The 24,415-nt window shown below is 41.8% G+C and overlaps 1 protein-coding gene across 1 annotated transcript in view; it reads right to left on the minus strand.

The window, feature by feature from the left end:
* Positions 1 to 3,561: 3,561 nt before the first annotated feature.
* atad3 (ATPase family AAA domain containing 3) overlaps positions 3,562 to 24,415 on the minus strand; it is a 43,938-nt gene continuing 23,084 nt past the window's right edge. Inside the window, exons 14-16 of the mRNA XM_041207056.1 lie at positions 17,961 to 18,128; positions 11,101 to 11,209; positions 3,562 to 4,824 (exon numbers count right to left, since the gene is read on the minus strand). Coding sequence (XP_041062990.1) covers positions 4,648 to 4,824; positions 11,101 to 11,209; positions 17,961 to 18,128 — 454 coding nt within the window. The 3' untranslated portion in view covers positions 3,562 to 4,647. The remainder of the gene's footprint in view (positions 4,825 to 11,100; positions 11,210 to 17,960; positions 18,129 to 24,415) is intronic.

Genomic DNA, 24,415 nt, shown 5'->3' on the forward strand with positions numbered 1-24,415 from the left:
GAACCTGAGGGCAAATTCAGAGCAGGCAATGGAAGATGAAGAATCAGTGAGTTACTCTGAAAAACAGAAACAGCACAGGTTAAAAGGTGTACAGCACAGGAATTTGATGGTGTTAAAAGGTGTGTATGTAAATGTAAGGGGTATAGCAAATAAACCCAATAAGCTGAGGGCACAGATAGATACATAGCAGCGTGATATCATCGCTATAACAGAAACTTGGCTTAAGGATGGGCAAAAATGGCAGCTCAATAGCCCTGGGTATAGACTTTTCAGGCAGGATAGGGAGGGGAATAAAAAAGGTGGGGGGGTGTAGCATTATTGGTTAAAGAATGAATTACAGCTGTGAAGAAGGATGATATACTAAATGAAGCATCAAATGAGGCCATATGGGTTGAGCTCAGAAATAAAAAAGGGGCAGCCACACTGCTAGGAGTGTAATATAGACCCCCAAATAGTGGGAGTTAGAAGAACAAATATATAGACAGATTTCTGAGTGCAAAAACAATAGGGCAGTAATCATTGAGGACTTCAAATATCCTAATATCAATTGGGATACGAACAGTGTGAGGTGCACAGAGGGTGCAAAATTCTTAAACTGCATTCAAGAGAACTTTTTCAGCCAGCACATAACAAACCCGATGAGAGGGCGCAATTGTAGATTTAGTCTTAGGAAATGAAGCTGGGCAAGTGGATGAAGTAGCAGTGGGGGGCCATGTTGGGAGATAGTGACCATAATAATAGTTAGATTTAGCATCATTACAGAAAAGGGCAAAGACAGAACAGGAGTAAAAGCTCTAAATTGGGGAGAGACAAGTTTTACAAAGCTGAGAGGTGAGCTGGCGAGAGTGGGCTGGATACAGGTATTAGAAGGAAAAACTGTCAAATCAGTGGTAGGCATTCAAAGGCGAGATTCTACAGGCACAGTGTAGACATGGGGTTAAAATGAGTGGCTAGTTTCTTTTTTCTCTTTTTGGTTGGCGCAGACATGATAAGGTGAATGGGCTCTTTCTGCACTGCAACGTTTCTATGGTTCTGGGTGGATAAAAGGACTAACCCAGAATCAATGTGCTAAATTTTCTTTTCTCCATAGCTCCCTGGAGCTCAAGATACTAGGAAATTTCACATAAGACCGCATGTTTCTTTCCTTCATCCCATAGGAGAAGACACAGTGCTGGCATTTTCAGTTGAGTATTGCTTTTGATATTTCGATAATATTTTCTGATGGTCAGTTACTTTCACCCAAAATTATTGACCTTACAAGGCACCACAAATACCTTAGTGGTAATCATTGCAATATTAGATATTCCAATGAATATGGGTTGGGCATTTTTGAGTGAGAATTTTAACAAAGCTTCACCATGAATTAGAGGTGCCATAGGGTTCATCATTTCATTGTTATAACAAGAGAAATGGACACATGGACAAATGCAGTGAACACACTAACTGCCTAAGGGCTCACGACACCAAACGACACCATGGCTGTTTTTATGCTGAAATGACTTAGTACCAACAATCACAGGGCTAGATTCCCTTGGAGAAGACTATTACAACGCGGAGGTGCTTTAACTATAAATGCATTAACACAGGAGACAGTATGATTAGACACTCTAGGTTTTGACATGATTGCATCCCACCTTACTGGATGAAAGGCCTCATGTAAAAGAGTGGGGTACAAGTCAGATCGCAAGAGCACAGTAGCCCACTATATAAAACAGGCCATTAAATTGGTCTTGGCTGGAGGGTGTGATTATATTCGGTGGGGAAATTAATGGCACTAACAGCAGACATGGCCTAAGGACCTGTAATCTGCATATAAGCTTTGCTGTGTCCCGCCTGGAGGAAGCTTTACTTAATGCTGACTGTTAACACGGGTCAGATACAAAATTAAAGAAAATTCCACACTGGGCAATAACATCTTGCATGTTGACAAGGGTCTACATTTTCAGCGAGAACCAGCTCTTGACTTGTCTTTTCTTGCAAAATAAACCATTTTCTATTTGGCTGATTCCAATAGCTTATCTTTTTATTAGATAAAGCAGGATTTACATGTTTAATCCAATAAAAGAATGATTTATCAAATTAAGATCATTCCATGTTTGGAATATGGTGATGTGGCAAGTTTAAAAAAAAACTATGGGATTCTGTTCACCTTCTAATAAATGAACAAAAGGAAGCTCAAGCTTTCCAGATTGTAAAATCACCAGGATCATTTCAACAATTAATGGTTTACTTAGAATATATATGACAGACCGGAAACCCCACTTGGCCCCCATGCCCAAACATCATTTAAAGCATTCCTGCTACTTCCACTTCAGTCTTTCAATGAAGTTCACCAGTGGTTTTCAACAACAACTCAACATCTGCAGCCACTCTGGGGAGAGGGATTCTGAACATTCCAGGCACAAGGGGCATAGGGATTCTGAACATTCCAGGCACAAGGAGCATTACAGGCTGGCTAAAAGTACATTTGATCTTCTTGGTAGTGATTTAGATGAGCGACCTCACAAGTCATATGGAACAGGCTATTATAGGAGGCTTTCCCATTTTAAATCATGGGAAACAAGAATCATCATAAATAATACAGAACAATTAACATGGCAAATTGCAACCCAGGTTCTCTGCATGTAGCTCAACATCCATAAATATGTGTAGTCATCATTAGAAACAAAAGGGACAAAGGAGTGGAAGTGTGGAAACTACTGGGACCCTATCCCATTCTACACAGATCCAACTCTGGAAAAAGACCATAACTATCAGCTCATCAGGACAGAGTTCTCTACTCTTGTTTAAAGTTAATACTTTTGTTTTATTAATGCCAACAGCTTGGCACATGCAAGGCACCTTTTTTAAAAAAAAGGCAACATGGGAAGAAAGAAGAAACCTTTTTTTTAATGGATTTGGTGCCCCGGGGGGGGCGGGTGTGTGTGTGTGTGTGTGTGTGTGTGTGTGTGGTGGTGGTGGTGGTGTCACTGGTTTAAGTTGGAGATCAAACTGATTCAAACCTTTTTTTAAACGTACTTGTTCCTGGGCTGTGGGCAATGCTGGTAAGGCCACATTTGTTGGCCACTTCTAATTGCCCTTGAGAAGGTGCCCTTCCCCCCGAACCTGAAAGGAAAGCAGGCAAAGTACGACTTCACTCCGTAATGCAGCCCAAGTCTTGGCTTTCCTCATTCAACTTTAGTGCCAATGTATCACTGAAAACATTCTCTGACTGAAGGGGTCAAATGAGTCTCGATGTGACACCCTGTATCCCCTATTAGATAAGCTTAGAGGCACATGGAACAGGATGGATGAGAATTTTTGGGTGAGGGATGGGGATGAGGAAAATTGCAAGGAGATTTCTCACCGTTTGGGCAGTTTTAAGTTAAAATTCCATTTAAAATCAATTCCAATTGGCTCTAATCCAATGCAATCAGTACTGCTGGTGGGTCAGTGCAGAACCACAGGACATTTAACCTTTTGAGGCCCGAGTGCAATTTTCACTTTCTAGAAAATGCAGGCTTGCTGGCAAAGAAATTTCTGTCAAAAATGTATTTAAAATGATTAAAAGTAGTAGTGGGATCAGTTAAATTAGTGTTTAGTTTAATTTATTCAAATTTAACATATTAAAAATCCCAGGTTTTAGTTCTTATAATGTTCATACACAATAGGTTAAATAGGAAGCCGATCCCCCTCCTCACTAATCCCAACTACAGGAATTCTATAATCAGATATTCAGGGGAGTTATTGGTCATCAACCTGGGGAGGAGACAAACAGGACAGATGTAAAGGGCCCAGCCAGCAGCCTCTTTTAATTCCATACAGACTATGTTAACATGCCACAACCACAGGAGATTATATTTGACAAGGGAAACAGAATTGGATTTCCCTGATAGTCCTCATTCCCACTTTATTTGTAAAATTCAGCAACTGTTATGAGGTGGTTTTATTTTCTCACAGTAAAACTCAGTTCAGTGACCTGCTGAGTTGCAAACTAACAATTGCTTGATCACACCACTGATGTAAAATGGCAGTGAATCCCCATGATCTGTGGAAATCGCTATTGAAAAAAAGTGAAAATGTCCATTTCAAGAAAGACATTTGAGGTAGGCGGCCAATAAGGGATACGGTCGCAAACATGATGAATCCAACTGTAGATTATGGATCATGGCCATTGCCATGAGTCGAGGAGCCCAGAACAAAAACGCACCACATCAACGCAAAACATCTTCTACACATTGATACTTAGCTGCACAGACTTCACCATCATACTCTCCTCCTAGGTCAGGTTGTCTACATCGAATACACAACAGCTGCAAGGGATGAATGACACAGGACATACAGTTGCTACAGCTGGTGTGACAGACTGAGACTGACAGAAATGCCATTTTAAGTCTCCTCTCATTAACAAGCTGCTTCCTACTGGTTACACAATGTACAGACAAATACTGTCTGACTAGTGTAAGCTGGAGGTCCAACAGGGCATCAACTGACTGCTGCCTGGGTTGAAGTCATGTGCAAAGCTGCTCGTACCACTGGAAAGTCATAGATGAATAACCCTAGATTGTGCACAGTGCATGCTCAAGCACATTTTACGTTGGTGCAGTTCAGTTCAATTCAGGGATTCTCAGTCCAGCTGCTGGATGCAGACACTGCTCTGCTGGACCCTCACACCGGTGTGCCCTCTGGAAGGGGTGGCACAAGATGCTCTATGTCTTTAGTCTTCTCCCTGCCCTCATTCTTCAGCCACTCCATTTTCTGTTTGTGCTGCCGAATTGCATCAGTCACCCTGGAATCGATCATTGCCTCAGTCAGAACACCATCCTCGGAGGCATATGCTGCAGCCTGTAGAAGAGGAAGAGGACAAGCAGATCTATTACCAAGAATGCACAGAATCTCAGATCACACTGACTATGTAGGCAATAAAAGTGAAACCCAACAAATGGCTTTTAAAAGGATGATGTTTAAAAAAATAGATCGCAATAGGACTTTCTCCAGACTGTGACAAATCACAAACATACATCAAATGTAATGTTTATTAAGAGAAAGCCTTTCTTTTCAGACATTTTATAAAAGGGATTTATTTCCAGCTTTTCAGCATTCCGCTGCAGATTTTGCTTTTAAACAAGTGAATCAGACCTGTGCGGAATAAAAGCATAGTGCTAACAGGCTAGGAGTTGCCATCCACTCCAATGTCAGTGAAAGCAAAGAACCTGAGGCAATTGGATTCAAACAAGCCAGAGGGCACCAATGTTCTAAGCTCCAAGGAGAGCTAGTTTATTTTGTTGGGGTCCTTGAGAGAACATTGACCACGGGTGATGCCAATACCTGCGTGATTTGGGCCAGTATTCCAGAATCCATTGAGAGCATGTTCAACCGTGAGTTGAATTATTCATCTCCATACAAAATGTTATCAGCCCACAGGCTGCTGAAAACCAGACCTTGGCCACTCCCAGGACAGAGGCACGCCGAAGTAATAGACCAACAGTCATGAACGCTGGCAGAGTGGTACCCTGCTGAGCCGACATTCACATTCTATTCTTTCTTTCCAATTTCCTCCTCTCCTTTTCCACAGACAGTGGATTAACATTGGGTGCCAGTTTCATAAGCACCTCAGAGACACTGCCTGAATGGCCTGGCCATGCTGAGCAGGCTCATTAAGATGCAGAGGGCATTTTGAGCAGCCAAATCAAAATGGTCACTGGATACTAATGAGGAGCAGAAATCCTTGCTGATTTTCCTGTTCTCTAGTGTGGGGGTTTGAGGTGGATCCAAGGTGAAATCAGTACAAATATAATCAAACCTGGAACTTTTGGGTACAGCTCTGTATCTCACTGAGCAGTGCATACACCCATTTCAAGGCTCAGTTCTGCACCGGGCAGTGGATGCACGCACCTCATGGCTCAGTATCTCACCAGGCAGTGCATGCACCCATTTCATGGCTCAGTATCTCACTGGGCAGTGCATGCACCCACTTCATGGCTCAGTATCTCACCACGCAGTGCATGCACCCACTTCATGGCTCAGTATCTCACCGGGCAGTGCATGCACCCACTTCATGGCTCAGTATCTTACCACGCAGTGCATGCACCCACTTCATGGCTCAGTATCTCACTGGGCAGTGCATGCACCCACTTCATGGCTCAGTGCTGCACCGAGCAGTGCATGCACCCCCTTCAAGGCTCAGTACTGCATTGAGCAGTGCTTGCACCCAACTCATGGTGCAGTAACTCACTGAGCAGTGCATGCACCCACCTCATGGCTCAGTCCTGCACTGGGCAGTGCATGCAGCCCCTTCAAGGTTCAGTACTGCACCGGGTAGTGCATGCACCCACTTTATGGCTCAGTATCTCACCGAGCAGCGCATGTACCCACCTTGTGGCTCAGTGCTGCACCGGGAAAATCTAAATGCACGGAGGCCAGATCAATGAAAGACCAGCTCATCCATCAGAATGGGGCCTGTGCCTAAATGCTGCAGATTTACAGCTTTAATTACACCTGCAGACAGTGCATCAATAAGTACATTTAAAACTGAATGGAGCCACTTCAGTTAGGAAAAGACTTGACAAATTATTGAGATTGATTTTTATAGTAACAGTAGTCATGAGCGCCACTGTGGCATCTACTCATTACCTTTAAATTCTCATCAATTCAATCCCGCTTTCCTCAGACCACTAGTCCACCCAAACACATCGTACTCACACCCACCATTTAAAAGAAAGCAATCATGTACATGGAATAAGATCACAGATGTGCAGAGCAACCCTTCATTTTTTTCCCTCTGCCTCAAAAGACAAGAGTAAATAGTGGACTAAATTTGGAAAAATAACCAGAACTAAAGCTCTGAATGGAAAATGTGTTCTGGAAGTTATTAAAACTGTGTGTTTTATTTTTACAGATTGATCAATTCAATCGTTTCCCCAAACTGGCAGTTAAGAACACAGATGCTGACTGAGAGACACTTCAGTATTTTGGTTAATTACAGGACATTAAGGAGCTGAAGAAATGGTAACAAGTAGTAATTCTGGTGCTGACGTCAGAACAAGATTCCACTGGGTTTAGATGTGGATGTGTCAGGCTTGAGTGCTTATAGACTTTGGCTTGTGAAACATCCAATAAGCGCATAGTATTTTACAAAATCTGCACAGGCCGACATTACTTGAAAAATGCCAACACCTGCCAGTGGGAGTTATAGTGCTGATAATCCTAATGAACGTTCCAATATTTTGAGGTGAGTGATGGGATGAGTATGTTCATATATCAATCTATTGCCAATCCAAACTAGTACACCAAATAAACCAGTTTAAATTAGCTCCTAACATTGAACAGCTAAAATGAATTAACTTCAATTTAATAAAATAAAAATGTTAATACTTTTACCCAATGAATCACACACGGGTTAAACATTCTTCCCTCGTTTCAACACTACTCAAGCCCAGAGCACAATGGGACCTGCCCGTTTCAGGTATTAGATTACTGTATCTGTTAGAGTTGCCAAGGAAAAAAAATATCACTAGCCATCTTCTTCAATAGTCAGTTACAGAGTCAGGAGGCAAGCAGCATTGATAACCTGAGCTTTTAGAATAGTTGTACCTTCTCCTTGCTGAATGTCAGGTTGGCTCAGCGATAGCACTCTCACCAGAGTCAGGAGGTTATGTTTACAAACTCTCCTCCAGGATGAACACATAATCAAGGCTGACAATTCAGTGCAGCACCGAGTAAGCACTGCATTGTTGGAGGTTCCACCTTGCAGATAAAATGTTAAATTGAATCCCTGTCTTTCTTACTCAAGTGGATGTGAAAGATTGTATGTTACTGTGAAGAGATGGGGAGTTCTTTAAATCAACAAATTAACTTATTTATCTCTTTGCCCTAACCTAAAATAAGCATTTACAGCAAGTCAGTACTTTTGACATGTAAAGCGTTTGGGGGAAGTGCCGAGGATGTGAAAGGCACTACATAAATGCAAATGCTTATCTTCATTATTCCAAAATGAGAAAGTATGTGCATGCTCACTTTTCAAACTTTAAAAAATCCTTCACTGTCAAGCAAATAACCCCACCATGGATCTGACACCATCTGCTCAAATGAGCAGCCAATCTGTCTAATATCTGCAGCATGCTAAAAATGACTGAGTCCACACTTAATGAGCGAAATGGGTAATAATGCAAAAACTTTAAGCCACTGCAGCCTGTTCATCACTTCTATAAGCCAGTATCTGTTCAGTCATTTGCCGGCTTTTGCTTTGATCAAACCTTCCACCCTTACTCCTCCAATACAGAGTGTGGTAACAGCACAAAGGATACCACCATTAACATTAAACAAACAACTTCATCAGTTTAATAATTTCTCTCAATTTCATTTTAAAACATTGTTCATCATCTTTCTTATGGCTAAATTTAAGTAAACTAAATTGGCTAGCAGACATGGTTGCTGAAGTCTGTTTGCAGGCTCCTTGCACCGTGTCTCCTTCCTTTTGTTTTTACCCTGAAGAAAGTCATTATGTTTCAGCACAGCCTCACAGGCCAATGGAGTGAAAAACAAAAATAACAGTATGGCTGTGCCCAGCCTGCCTTCAAAATTCTGTCACTCTCTCATTCCATGGGGAGTATTGACTAGAACTACTTAAGAATTCAGATACCTGCATACCTGTAGAGCCAATAACATAGGTTATGTGGAAGCATCAACTGTAAATCTGACAGAGGCTAAGTACCTGAGTAAACTCAGCCCAACAGACTTGATAGGCTACAATTCTTCACCTGGAATTAAGCACAGGTCTCTCAGGATCAAGAGACATTTTCTGTAAATGTCCTGCTATTTTCAGACCTGTCAGTAGTTTCCATTAAATGCTACAAATGTCAGCTGTAACTCCTTCTAGTACAAACATGTTTCCATCTGTTTATTCAGATGAAGTTACATTGTTTCATAGTTTGCCATTGTGAGATTTGAACTCTTGATACTCTTTTGAGTAAACCTGTTTCCATCTGTTTCAGATGAAGTTACATTGTTTCATAGTTTGCCATTGTGAGATTTGAACTCTTGATCTTGGGGTTACAAACCCAGTACCATAACCACTTGGCTATTTAGGCCAAGCCAAAATTACATTGTTTCATAGTTTGCCATTGTAAGATTTGAACTCTTGATCTTGGGGTTACAAACCCAGTACCATAACCACTTGGCTATTTAGGCCAAGCTAAAAGGTGTAACTCTTTCAACTACAAACACGTTTCCATCTGTTTCAGATGAAGTTATATTGTTTCATAGTTTGCCATTGTGAGATTTGAACTCTTGATTTTTTTTTATATATATATAGGCCTCAACTGTAACTCTTTCGAGTACAAACCTGTTTCCATCTGTTTCAGATGAAGTTACATTGTTTCCCATTGTGAGATTTGAACTCTTGACCTTGGGGTTACAAACCCAGTACCATAACCACTTGGCTATTTAGGCCAAGCCCCTTTGAAAGGTAAATGTCAGCTGTAAACATACAACTGGAATAGGATTAATAATACAGTACAGCTGGGAAAGTGTTAATAATCCAATGTGCTGTGAGCAAGAATTCAATTAAGTATAATATCTAGTTAAATTGAGAAGCAGCCAGAAATTCACTCTCAACTATAGGGAAAAAGAATAACCAGTGCGTATTTACATAGGGTACTCAATTTAACAGCAGTCAGGAGCAACAAAACAGTTATCACACAAAAAAAATCACATACAGGGTAGAGAATGTGTAGTGACAGCCAATGTTGTCACAAAGCTGAGAAAAGTTCCATCTATTCTAATCACCAATCACCTGGGAATGTGAGTGCCTTTTGGGGATTAGGCATAGGAAGTACAACTGGAAAAACAGGGACCATTTATAGTACACACGAAGCCATTTAACAGGCTGATCAATTCTGAAGGGAGCCAAGCCTCGATTATCAGAGCTCTAGCCTGATATAGAGACTGCATTTGCTGCGACTTTAAAAGGTGTAATGCAGGAAAGGTAACTACCTTTAAAAAGAACAAATAAACGCCCAGGCAACTTTTTTCTCCTCATGTCGATCTTTGGGGGCCAGCATCAAGTTGAGGCACAGTGAAGTAACCAGAGGCCATCCAGCCAACTCAAATATGTAGTAGATTTAATTAGACTCTAGACCTGCCCTGCGCAGAATGAAAGTGGGATATCAACTCAGTGGCAGGAAACAGAACAGGGGCCCAAGATACTAGGAGGGTTGAGGTCTCCTGCAGTACAGTCCACTGTCTCTGGGTGACAGCATCTGTCCAGGACAGAGAGGGGTGCCAAGCAACTGATCTCTGCTCCAGCCGAAGCAGTGCTCCAATCTTGCCTGCTGAAGATGGCAACTTCCTTTGAATTGGTATCTTAGTGGGCTTTGGGTGAGCAAATCAAGCTTTAAATATAGGGGTGACATCCCCCAGGCAGACCACTGGTCATTGCTAATCCACGTAATTTGGGACCCACAACACCACTCGTGAAGCGCAAGTGTATTTAAAAATCATATGTCACAAGAGGCCATTCAGCCCATCATGCCTCTACCAGCACTAAAGAGCCACCCAATTAGACCCAATCCCCTGCAAATATTTCCCTTTGACATTTATAATCCAATTCCCAAAAGCAATCAAATCTTCCAGGGCTACAGTTTCACAGAAACTCTAATCAGAACTTTTCAGCATTTCACAATCCATTAAGATGCAGAAAGAGAAAAAAGTCAAACATTCGCACACCCCAAAGACTGAATATCATTCAGATTTTGGCTCCCCAGTATCTGGTTTCTGAAGACATTAGTTAAGCTAAACTGAAATAAAAGCAGCACAGTGGGTGAGGAAGTCAATGTTTTCAGCATCAACAAATTTCAGCAGTCTCCCACCCTGTCCCCTTGAAAGAAAGCTTCATCACTTGGATTTGAAGGGTTGACCAACAAGGGCTTAATCCTGAAAGAGAGACTCTCAGAACATCTGCACAAACTTCCCAACCCTGAGGGAAGGAAAATGTTTGTATTATTTAATGAGAACAAACCGTTTGCAGATACCTTTCCAGATCTTGCCACAGTAAGTGGATATACCATTGCTCCAGACGTTAAATGTTCAAATGACATTATGAGAAATAAATAAAAGCCATACCTGCCAGGCCACTCCAAGTTTGGAAATCTCTCTGCCCGACATCCCTTCAGTTACCCTAGCAAGCTCAGAGCATTTCTTGCCATATTCAAATTGTGCCACTTTCAGGCGCCTGTGAAGAGGAATCAGATGGTCACAGAGCGATGTAAATTACACATGGCCATGGCCAGTGAGCCTCTTTAGGTTCAACTTTCATCTACTAATGTGTGGGCATAATGCTTCTCAATATTTAACATTACACAGCACCTTCAAGTGCCTTAACTTCAAACCGTGGGGATAAGATTATATACTGGTACAAAGTACATCAAGCCAAGGGGTCAAACTTATAAAACAAAAACAGAATTACCTGGAAAAACTCAGCAGGTCTGGCAGCATCGGCGGAGAAGAAAAGAGTTAACGTTTCGAGTCCTCATGACCCTTCGCCAGAACTTGAGTGAGTCCAAGAAAGGGGTGAAATACAAGCTGGTTTAAGGTGTGTGGGCTGGAGGGTGGGGGGGGGGAGCGTAGAGAAGTGGAGGGGGTTGGTATGGTTGTAGGGACAAACAAGCAGTGATAGAAGCAGATCATCAAAAGATGTCACAAACAACAGAACAAAAGAACACAGGTGTTAAAGTTGGTGATATTATTTAAACGAATGTGCTAATTAAGAATGGATGGTAGGGCACTCAAGGTATAGCTCTAGTGGGGGTGGGGGGAGCATAAAAGATTTTAAAATATTTAAAAATAATGGAAATAGGTGGGAAAAGAAAAATCTATATAATTTATTGGAAAAAAACACAAGGAAGGGCGAAACAGAAATGGGGTGGGGATAGAGGAGGGAGCTCAAGACCTAAAGTTGTTGAATTCAATGTTCAGTCCAGAAGGCTGTAAAGTGCCTAGTCGGAAGATGAGGTGTTGTTCCTCCAGTTTGCGTTGGGCTTCACTGGAACAATGCAGCAAGCTAAGGACAGACATGTGGGCAAGAGAGCAGGGTGGAGTGTTAAAATGGCAAGCGACAGGGAGGTTTGGGTCATTCTTGCGGACAGTTCGCAGGTGTTCTGCAAAGCGGTCGCCCAGTTTACGTTTGGTCTCTCCAATGTAGAGGAGACCACATTGGGAGCAACAAATGCAGTAGACTAAGTTGGGGGAAATGCAAGTGAAATGCTGCTTCACTTGAAAGGAGCGTTTGGGCCCTTGGACGGTGAGGAGAGAGGAAGTGAAGGGGCAGGTGTTACATCTTTTGCATGAGCATGGGGTGGTGCCATAGGAGGGGGTTGAGGAGTAGGGGGTGATGGAGGAGTGGACCAGGGTGTCCCGAAGGGAACGATCCCTACGGAATGCTGATAGGGGGGGTAAAGGGAAGATGTGTTTGGTGGTGGCATCCTGCTGGAGTTGGCGGAAATGGCGGAGGATGATCCTTTGAATGCGGAGGCTGGTGGGGTGATAAGGTGAGGACAAGGGGGACCCTATCATGTTTCTGGGAGGGAGGATGCGCGGGAGATTGGCCGGACACGGTTGAGGGCCCTGTCAACGACCGTGGGTGGAAAACCTCGGTTAAGGAAGAAGGAGGACATGTCAGAGGAACTGTTTTTGAAGGTAGCATCATCAGAACAGATGCGACGGAGGCGAAGGAACTGAGAGAATGGGATGGAGTCCTTACAGGAAGCGGGGTGTGAGGAGCTGTAGTTGAGGTAGCTGTGGGAGTCGGTAGGTTTGTAATGGATATTGGTGGACAGTCTATCACCAGAGATTGAGACAGAGAGGTCAAGGAAGGGAAGGGAAGAGTCAGACCTGGACCACATGAAAATGATGGAGGGGTGGAGATTGGAAGCAAAATTAATAAATTTTTTCAAGTCCCGACGAGAGCATGAAGCAGCACCGAAGTAATCATCGATGTACCGGAGAAAGAGTTGTGGAAGGGGGCCGGAGTAGGACTGGAACAAGGAATGTTCCACATACCCCATAAAGAGACAGGCATAGCTGGGGCCCATGCGGGTACCCATAGCCACACCTTTTATTTGGAGGAAGTGAGAGGAGTTGAAGGAGAAATTGTTCAGTGTGAGAACAAGTTCAGTTGGATGGAGGATTGGTGGATGGGGATTGTTCGGGCCTCTGTTCGAGGAAGAAGTTAAGGGCCCTCAGACCATCCTGGTGGGGGATGGAGGTGTAGAGGGATTGGACGTCTATGGTGAAGAGGAAGCGGTTGGGGCCAGGGAACTGGAAATTGTTGACGTGACGTAAGATGTCAGAGGATTCACGGATGTAGGTGGGAAGGGACTGGACAAGGGGAGAGAGAAGGGAGTCAAGATAACGAGAAATGAGTTCTGTGGGGCAGGAGCAAGCTGAGACGATCGGTCTACCGGGGCAGTTCTGTCTGTGGATTTTGGGTAGGAGATCTTGCTGCATTGTTCCAGTGAAGCCCAACGCAAACTGGAGGAACAACACCTCATCTTCCAACTAGGCACTTTACAGCCTTCCGGACTGAATATTGAATTCAACAACTTTAGGTCTTGACCTCCCTCCTCCATCCCCACCCCCTTTCTGTTTCGCCCTTCCTTTTGTTTTTTCCAATAAATTATATAGATTTTTCTTTTCCCACCTACTTCCATTATTTTAAAATCTTTTTAAATCTTTTATGCTCCCCCCACTCCCACTAGAGCTATACCTTGAGTGCCCTACCATCCATTCTTAATTAGCACATTCGTTTAGATAATATCACCAACTTTAACACCTATGTGTTCTTTTGTTCTGTTGCTTGTGACATCTTTTGATGATCTGCTTCTATCACTGCTTGTTTGTCCCTACAACCACACCAACCCCCTCCACTTCTCTACACCCCCCCCGCCACATCCCCTCCCCTCTCTCCCCCCCCGCCCCCCCCACCCCGCCCCCCCACCCACACACCTTAAACCAGCTTATATTTCACCCCTTTCTTGGACTCACTCAAGTTCTGTCGAAGGGTCATGAGGACTCAAAACGTCAACACTTTTCTTCTCCGCCGATGCTGCCAGACCTGCTGAGTTTTTCCAGGTAATTCTGTTTTTGTTCCAGCATCCGCAGTTTTTTTGTTTTTATCTCTGGGTCAAACTTATACAGTGGAACAATCAACTTTAAGCTAGGGGCTGCAGTTTACATAAAACAAGAACTCTCACTCATTTGGCACTTACATCCTTAAACACCCCTAAAACCTTTCACAGCCAGTGAAATACTTTGAGAATTGCTGTAATGTGGACAAACACATCAGCAACTTTGTGCACAAGGAAGTCCCACAAATAGTAATGAGATGCATAACCAGTTATTCTGTTTTGGCTGTGATTGTTAAGGGATGAAGGCTGGTCAGGGCATAAGAAGAAACACCCTCCTCCTCTTCAAATAGGTCCAAGGAGCTTATCTGTCTTCCTGAACATGTGGACAGCCTCATTTTATCATCTCATCTCTCATCATCTCAACTGCTTAGCAATGCAGTTTATAAAACGAGATAAATAGAATGTCATACAACCTTTCACTACACTATACAAAAGGGAGTGCCTGGCAGAGAGTTTAACTCGAGTTAAGCCAATAACTCAATGTCAAGCTTCTGCTGACATTTTCAAACTTCATGCAAAAGACATCCGTAGCCTAGTGAGCTAACGTGTTATCCCTGGAATCTAGCCTAAATTGATAAAATGAAAGACTCTTCACTCCTTTGGCTGCTGCAGCCTAGTCCCTCTGGGAGTGCAATTCTGTAAAAACTGACAAACCACACGTGTAGAATAAGTGGTAATTCCTTAATTTGTTAGACCACTGTAAAATGTTAACCAACAACAGTGAACAAAGTAAAATTTGGGGTGTCTATATTTTATTTAATTGTGTGCTAGATGGTTAGTCTCCATCCCCTCAAAAGTCAATGGTTAATGGAAAGAACAATAAACAGCCATTCAAACTGTTTTTGGGATGCTCTGGAAAGTTACAGGGAACCATTATGTCAGGCTGTAGAATGCAGTTGATGTACTGGTCAATTGAGCAGTATTGAAATGTGGCAAATTGTATTCTAGTAAAATCACTGCCACTGAGAGTTTCACTGAATCCTTCGCTCAAGGTCGGCGTGATCACAAAAGATTTCAGGAGTTGGGCCTGGAAACTCTCAGTAGCATTATCCTTTGAACAAAGTTCATCCTCCCACTCATTCCTTTAACAAAGGCCTTCCTCCCCACCCACTGATAACTTTTGGGGTGAAACAGTGATTGCCCATTGCAGGCTGAGCTATAGAGCTACTATAAGGGAAATGAACATAAACATGTCTGAACTAGTAATGATCAGTAATTTTTCCTGGGTTACCAGCAGTCTGGATGAAGAAGCTGCAAGTCAATTTGTCTGATGCCACAACACCAATATTTAGATAAAATAACTTGAAAACAGCACGAGATTCATCTTAATATTCTTTCATGAATGTGTGTTTTTTTTAATTTAAAAAAAAAGTGTGGTTGCCTAACGGGATAAAACCCAAGGCGCAATTTAAAAAAGGACGAACATTCAAGTTGGCTCAAATTTCTATATGTTCAGTCAGACAGCTGTCACACTCACTGATCTGTACTACAGCTCTGACACTTGTTAGAGTTAGTTGTCACTGCTTTTGCCCTTCCTGGGTTGCGCATCAGTGTTAATCATGTACAAGGCTGTGCTTCAAAAAAAGACTTAGCTCCACTGTACCTCCATTTAATATAAAGTTCCCAAAGCCATTTTAATTATAAACCAGATTATTCTTTATCTATGAAGAGATTTCAAGAATATCACTACTTCCAAAAGGAATGTAGTAGCTTTTAAAAAAAGGAAGCGTATTTGAGGTAGAAAAGGAACAGACAGTGTGTAATATCTTGAGTTCTGAAGTTACTGAATTCAGATCTAATGAAGTTGCAATCCTTTGCAAGTACCAAACAGTGGGTGGGTGAATCCTGAAATTGGATATTCACTCCCACTACACCAGTTCTGGTGTGAACAGGCTTCTCGGTGGAGTTAAAAACAGAAAATGCTGGCTGACTTGCTGAGTATTTCCAGCATTTTCTGTTTCTATTTCAGATTTTCAGCAGCCGTAATATTCTGCTTTTCTAGGCAGAGCTATTGAACCGAACGATAAGATGCAGAAACAGAACTTGTATAAATCTGTAGGGCACCCACATTTCAAACTTGCAGCCCCCCATTCCATTCACAGCATTGTCACTGTCAGACTTTAACAGCTGATGGTTACTGCAATCGATATTGTACCTTTTCATATTGGTAGAAAAAAATGTCAGTTACTTAATAATTACAGCAACTTCTGTCTACTGTAGGCTTTGGCCTGCAATGAGAAATCTAAGCATCTAATTGAGGAGTAGGACTAACGGTTTGTGTTTGAACAGCTGTAAAAAGCTAGGGTGGGTGAGTCGAGGGAGGAGTGGAATTAAATGACAGGTTCATCTTGTTTACAAGACTCAGATGAGTTATGAGTTATAGTTTGGTCAGAGGATCCAAACTGTGCTCAACCCATAAGTTACAAGTATTGCAAAATTAGGGTGCAACATTTCCTACATTTGGTTACACTTGGGGCAGTAATTTCTTTTTACTGTGAAGCCAAGTCTGTAGGGGAGTGGTGGGTAGGGAAGGAAAATGGTGGTGTAGTGGTAATGTCACTGGACTAGTAATCCAGATGCCCGGGCCATTCCCCTCGGTATGCAGGTTCAAACCCCACCACCGCAGCTGGTGGAATTTAAATTCAATATTCAATAAATCTGGAATATCAAGCTAGTCTCTGTAATTGCGACCATTACAACTATCAACTGTTGTAAAACCCCATCTGGTTCACTAATGTCCTTTAGGGAAGGAAACCTGTCATCCTTACCTGGTGTGGCCTACATATTACGCCAGACCAACAGCAACATGGCTGACTCTTAACTGCCCTCTGAAATGGCCTAGTAAGCCACTTAGTTCAAGGGAAATTAGGAACGGGCAACAAATGCTGGCATTGCCAGCAATATCCACATCACATGAAAGAATAAGGGGGAAAAAAAATTGAACTCAAAAAGGGTATTATCACTGGCTTTCTATTTTATAGCAAAGATTCAGTTTCACTTGAAGGCAGAAAGAACAATTAGGTGAAAAAGCAGAGCGGGGCATTTCACCCCAAGCTCTGCTCTCACCTCCCAGTCCTTAACACAGATCCCTCATCACTCAGTGAATGATGTGTGGAACTAAGGGAAAAAAACAGGTTAAGCAAATAAATGAAGGAGCTGTATTTATAAGTGGGACATTGTTACCATTGGCCAAAAGGTTTTGTCCATTCGACAGATCCTGGTCACTACAGTATGTTTAACCCCTAGCAAAAGATCTTCTGCAAATGAGGGAGACTTAACACCTACTACTGCAAAACTAGTTGAATTATCAGGAGCTTCTGGTGGACATATAGAGTGGTGATAGAGTTTTATAGCAAAAAAAGATTGTATTTTTCAATTGTTTTATTGTTTTCATTTTTAAACTGCTGCCAGTATTTCCAATTACCAACAGACCAGATTAAGGGCACAGCAGCTCCTTGATAAGTGGTAGCCTACACTAATCTTATGCCAGACAGAGCTATTGCCCTGCAAGTGCGTAGCCTCAGTGAACATATTTGGAGGGATGTTTCTCCTCAGGAACAAAAAGAACAAAACTTTGTGCACATCCTGACACAGCTCATTAGCAGCAATGTCAGTTGCCAATCCAGCCTTAGTCTCAACACAATTCAGGGTGGGTAGCTCAAAAGCAGTCAGTTTAAAATGGGAGCAAGGGAGGAGACAAGAAATTAAAAATGAACCAGAAGTTAAAATGGAACAGAAGATCACAGTAATATTATCTGTCACTAAAAGAGAAAAGCGAGAACAAATTAGAGCACGTACTGTTTTCCCTCTGTGGCAGGTTTCAGGACATATTTGTCAAAATATAGCCTGACCAGTCGCTCCCTCTCCTCAAGTCCTGGTAGATCAAAGTTAACAATTTCATCAATACGATCATTGATAGCCCAGTCGAACTGCTCTGGTTGATTACTAGCCAACACCAGCATAAATCTGTTAGGAAAAATAGATAAACATTAGTGAGTTAAGTGTCCAGGAGATTAGTTAAAACAAATCTTTAAAGGCAGGTTGGCATCATCACAGTGGAAGTGTATGGCGACTTGAAGATTGCAATGTGTTACACGACACAGCATTAAAAGGGCAAATCATTACTAATTTCATTTCATGATGTTCCTCATAATTCTGGGGTGAATTAAACAGCCCAGATCATGCTTCAAATTCATCCTTTACCAGAATAGTTTGTTCAGCAAACAAATTCACAAAAACAACAAAGCAGATGAACACCAGGATTAGTGGATGAAGCTGTACGTAGGGATGAAACAAGCTAGGATCTGCTCTCAACTTTAAGACACTAAATGAGGGTGGAATGCTGAAGAGAAGATAGGAGGAAGGATGGCAGACAGGGCCAGAACCTGACTTGAATAACCAGGAATTGATGGAATGAATATCTTGGATTGCAGATATTTGTTATTGGCCCTCAGTGATTTGAATTTGGGTACAGTCAACCCAGCTCCCAGCAAAGTTGACTCCAGTCAATTTGTTCCTGCTTCTTCCTCAGTTTTCTTCCTGAACGCAAGTCCTTGGCAATTATTCACTGAACCACAGCAAAGTGGCATGATTTTTACAATGGGTGGGTTAAGGAGGCAGGTCCCAAATCTACATCAGCCAGAACAGAGATCGAACCCCACACTGTAGACACTAAACTGATCCACATCTAGCCAACCAAGTTAACTGCCCTCTCCCCTCGTTTTGCCAAGGAACATATATTAAAAAAAAAATCAGTGTCACTGGGAGTTCAGTAAAGTGCAATGGCGGATGTGTGAAATTCACAATGTGCCTACTTCATCTGTGAAAATACTCAGGAGCATAATTAAAGACGTTTTTCCAAACTTGTACTGTGCTTGAAGAAAGCACTTTGAGATACACAACAATAAGTGGAGTATTGACCGGCCACGAATAGGGGGTTAAATTTAAGGGGATGCATATAATAGACCATTAAATCTCCAGTTTCATGTGCAAATATTTCCTACCGCACATGCACTAATGAACAGAATACAGCACAGAATTCTGGTAAGTGAACCCTTTCATATTAAATATTATGAAATAGCCCAACTAGAAAGTTAGCAATTAATATTTGCATGTGATTGTTAATGTGAAGAACATTAATTGAAGGAAAACCGAGGGCACAGTGTATATTAACAGAGTTTTTTGCTGCTTAATGAAAGTATCCAAATGTAAAATTCACATAAAACACATTTGCTAGAATGTGAATGTACGGTACAGATTTTATTTGTTTTATGTGCATCATTACCATTTTCCTTTTGGCCAAAGGTGGTACTCCTTGCTGGGGCAATGGTTTCAGAGTGACTGATCATCCTCTAGTACCTATCCAAAAGGGAAACTTCCAAGTGCAAGCTAAGATAGTAAATGTTAGCATGTCATATCTCAGAATGGGGAGGGGATATCGCAGCAGAACTAAACCCTGTTCTCAAAACACCCAAACTCAAGTTTCTCAGGGGTTACTGACCAGTGGTCAGTCAAAGGAATCCTGGCTGGCTTTATAAGAGATCTGAGTGGTCAACTGTATTGCTTCCAACCTCTGCTCTAACAGAGATCAGGGAAGTCAATGCAGACCATGCAATGCCTGGGACCTTCTTAGTCTGTGTGGCACAGCTGCACATTGAATAAAGTTGCTGACTCACCAGGCAAACAGCTTTACACGTACTTAATAGATCTAATCTCAATCAAGGAGAAAATCTCCTCAGAAAAAAGTCAATACTTCCAGCCACCGAAGGCATTGATTCAGCAGAACACCTGCGGCCAGCACAGGAATTAAGACTCTGCAACACCAAAATACAAAAGCAGCAAAATCCTCTGTCCTGAAGAACAATGTCACTGTTAAGCAATTAATTACACATGGGCAGGATGCTACTCAAATACATTGTTTAAATAGCTTGGCCAAAATGGCCAAGTGGTTATGGTACTGGGCTTGTAACCCTAAGATCAAGAGTTCAAATCTCACAATGGCAAACTATGAAACAATGTAACTTCATCTGAAACAGATGGAAACGGCTTTGTACTCGAAAGAGTTACATTGTTTAAATAATTAATCTGACAGATTGCAATAGTGCAAACAACCTTGTAGGTTTCCTGAGTGGTCTCTCAGGCACTAGCATTGCTGCCTGGACTGGCATGCTGCTAGTCTATCTGGATTGACATGTTCCTGGTGCTATCTAAACTCAATGTATCATTACTTTCTGGATTGATATTAGTGGTTAGCTTTTTTAGAACAGTTCTCTAGGTGCAGGTGATGCTGCCAAGGCCACATCTACTGTTCATAGCTTCCAGGAAGGTGGTGAGCAAATACAGGTTTCACACTAGGATCCTGGCTCTTCTCATCCCTTTGTCCATTTTTGAAATAATTCTGTCCTTCTACCCATTGCACACATTTCCCTGGAGGGTCATTGGTGACATTCTCATGAGAAGCCCTCAAAGTTGCACATGTTACTGCCCAGTTGGCAGTGGGTGTTTTCCAATGCTTCTACTCCATAGTGGTCTACACACCACTGGTCCAACCTCTTGCTGAGTGGCTTTTAAACAACATCACATTTTCCCTATAGTTCTTCCTGGGCTACAATGTGCTTTAAGACTGGAAACAAACCAGCTGCCATCCAGATTTTCCTCCCTTTTTGACAAAGAAATGAGATAGCAATTTTATTTTGGATTTTTCAAAAAAATTTACAAACTGTTAAAAGTCTTATTTTCTGAAACCTAACATTGCCCTAATGCTAGACCAACACCTGGATCGAACACTTAAAACAAGCTGGTGTTTCAGGCCTAAAAACCAAATGGCTTCAGATCAAAAGTCAAACTCTGAGGTGCAAAAAGCAGATGGAAGGTTAGCCAAGTGTCCTCATTAATGAGGGGTTAGAAAACGAGCACCAGAGTCTGTAAGTGTCAAGTGAACCCAATCAAGATCTCCAGTAGCTTTTAGAAGAGTGATCATTGTCACTAAGTATTAATGTTTGATTCACCATTATTTACAATCACAATTAAAGCATCATCTTGGCTTTCCCTGCAGAAACTGAACACTCATACACTTTTTATTTCAAGACTTAATTTCGGAAATTTGAGCACACTGATACAAAGGTGGGCAGCTCAGTTTCCCTTCCAAGCTTGGAGGTGAACTAAAGATGAAATTCTATGTAATTTCATTATTTCCATCCCTTTTGTTCAGATGAGTATAGATTTGCATGCCTATGTGCATGTAACGCCCTGCAAATGAAAATCTGCTCTTTACATGCAAATACATGGGAACAATCTTAGAGGTCAAAATATCCTTGCAAAAAAACTGACTTCTATTCTCAAGTCAACAACTTGAATTTAAAGTAATTTTGCAAGTGGAAACTTAATTATGTTCCTGCAGATTTTTAAAATAAAATTGATTATTTATTTCAGTATTTGTGTTTGAAACACGAATGCTGAATGGCATAGGAGAAAACTTGAGCTAGAGGAATTTCTGAATCTTATAGTTTTGGGAAAAGTATTAAAAGAATTGTAGAAACAGAAGGAGGCAAAACAACAGAATAAGATTGCATCAGAACCCTCTTGAATTGGGCTTAACATCTCTTCTGGGCCAAGTTAAAATGCTCAGAGAGCCAGTGCATTCACGATGGGCCAAATGGCCTTCTACACCGTAACAATTCTGTGATCACTGTCTTTTACTATATTTCAATAAAAATGCAGAGAGAAGTGAAATTAAACCCAGAAAAGTTATATAACAAATGCAAGGCTTCAGGTGCACACCTGGAAAGGGAAAAAAGAGATTTGGTTTCTTGGGCTGCCCTTGAACAAATCACAAACCCTGCTATTATCTTCTCACTTTTTTGCCTCAAAATCCTATGAAAATCTCAACTCACCATGAGCAGAACCATTGGATTGCAGCAATTTTACAAAAATAAAGCAAGACGCTTTTTAAAGGCAGACAGGCATTAAATAAGAATTAATTTTAAAATAGGAACTACCTTTCAAATTGAAAATGCGAACTGCTGCTTTGTAATTGGCTCAGTTCCTTTTAGTTGAACTGTAAATGTCTTCTTAGTTTAGACGATTTTCCCTTCAATCAACCATATTAAAAAGCAGGCTTAAAGGGCTGGGAGTCGATCAATAAGCAGGAAGCGTGACAGATGATAGCTGGGAAGCGCTGATAAGACCGCCAACTGATAAGCGCGTTAGTATTCAGACTTCACTCAATAACCATAAAAGCATGTGGCTAAGAACCACAAATTTATTTACCTCAGTCATGCAATTATGCAACTTCGAATGTCAGTACCAGGATGCCATATCAATATTTTTTTGAAAAAAAAAAGCATAACAGAGATTGAGCTGCACTGGGTGATCAACTGAATTTCTTGCCAAAAGGCAGATGATGGCATACAACTGTTGCAGTCTGTACAAGTGAAACATTGCCTTAGTACGCTTGTATATGTTAAACATGATCACATTTATACTAAAATTCCTTCCCCGAAATGGAGACCAGTAACACTGTTCAAGAATAAATATACATTCTTTTGATTTGAAGATTACCGATTTCATTGATCTTGGCTGTGATTGGGAACAGTGTGTTTAAAAATGAAAATCAGCATGAATACCCTACCATACACATTGATAGCTCCATTTAACTTAAACCGCAGCACTCTATGGGAGGTGCTTAGCATCACCATATTTTAAAAGCGCCAATTTAGTCTGTCTCAACAATCAGAAGGAAGGGCCATTTCAATGTGTATATCAACATAAAAAGACGACGAAAGGCTCAACACCACTTACAATGCCTCGCAGATTGTGCCCTGTGTCCCCAGCCGTTAGTAAAGCTAACTCCTGGGGGAGGCAAAATAACAGTGGCCAATTTCAGGAAAAGTCAAATTGCTCCCCATTTTCCCAAAGTAACGTAATCTAGTAAAGTTCTAGCAGGCATTGAATCATTGCTAGATATATTTAAACTACCCAACCTCAGGCAAGTTTAAATTTCCTCTGAAATACAGGACTGTACAGGAGTGGAAACTACCATATCCATCCATTGGACGACTTCCAAAGAGCACAGATTTCTTATTCCATTTGATATTTTCCATAGTTATACTTGCCATCACCCTCTTAAAATTTATAACTTGCACAGCCTACTTGCTGGCATGTTCCATATATTTGCCACTTTATGGAAAAGTTGCATCTTGGTGTATATTCACCCGGTCTAAATTTGAATTCATGCCCTGGAGTTCTTATTAATATCAACACACTCAAGGAGCCAGTTTACCTATACTATTTAGGATCTCAGTAAAATCAGGTATGGTAGCTTAGTGGTAACGTTACTGGACAATAATCCAGAGACCTGGACTAATCCATTCAATCACATATTTAAGAATTTGAATTAAGTTTGGGGAAAAAAAGCTAGCAGCAGTAAAAGTGATACCAAAACTGTTGAACTGCTGTAAAAAACAACCAGTGCAGTAATGTCCTTTAGAGAAGGAAAGCCCAGATTGGCCCAGAAGTTGCCCCCAGAAATCATAGTGTGGGCAGGTGTCCTACCTGACAGAGCTGCCAGCCATTCAGGGAGATGGGGTGGGTTAGTATTTAGGGCAGGTGGGGATCTCCAGGGGTGGCTCATAGCTTTGAAAGGTCTCTCAATTAGTCATAGGGCGTCCACGTAGAAGGGACTCCTCCTCACCAAGCCACTGGGTTTACTTGGCAAGCTGCCTGTATGTCACAGCCCCTGTTGACCACTGGTTAAATACCAGCAGCAGTGGGAAGGCCTTCCTGCTCTTGACTAAATTGGAAGAAAGTGGGAAGGTAGCAGGACTCCACACCTTCCTCTCTAATCACATCCCCCCATCCTGCAGCCCCCCCGCCAACTCCCGAACCCACTGGGGGAGGGACAGCATTAAATTCCACCCCCATGAATGAGATTTTAAAATCCTCAGGACACCTTTATCTAAAGTAAGTATTATCTGTAGACATTTCTTATAGCTCACTTATCAACTTAGTTGCCCTTCAGCCAGGGCCAGGATGACTCTGGAGGGAGTCATCTGTATGTTGTGCAACAATTTCATGAAGTGAAGCAAAAGCATAGTCATCAATTAGATTTTCAACTATATTATTCCTTTCCAAATAATCTCATCCTGGTTTACCTGAAACACAACTTAACCCTCCACATCAAATGCCACACCCAACAATTTACTGCCCATTAATCCTTTTATGTTTCATCTTGTTTAAACAGACATCTTCTGACA

The sequence above is a fragment of the Carcharodon carcharias genome, chromosome 15 (assembly GCF_017639515.1).
Source record: "Carcharodon carcharias isolate sCarCar2 chromosome 15, sCarCar2.pri, whole genome shotgun sequence".
Lineage (NCBI taxonomy): Eukaryota > Metazoa > Chordata > Chondrichthyes > Lamniformes > Lamnidae > Carcharodon > Carcharodon carcharias.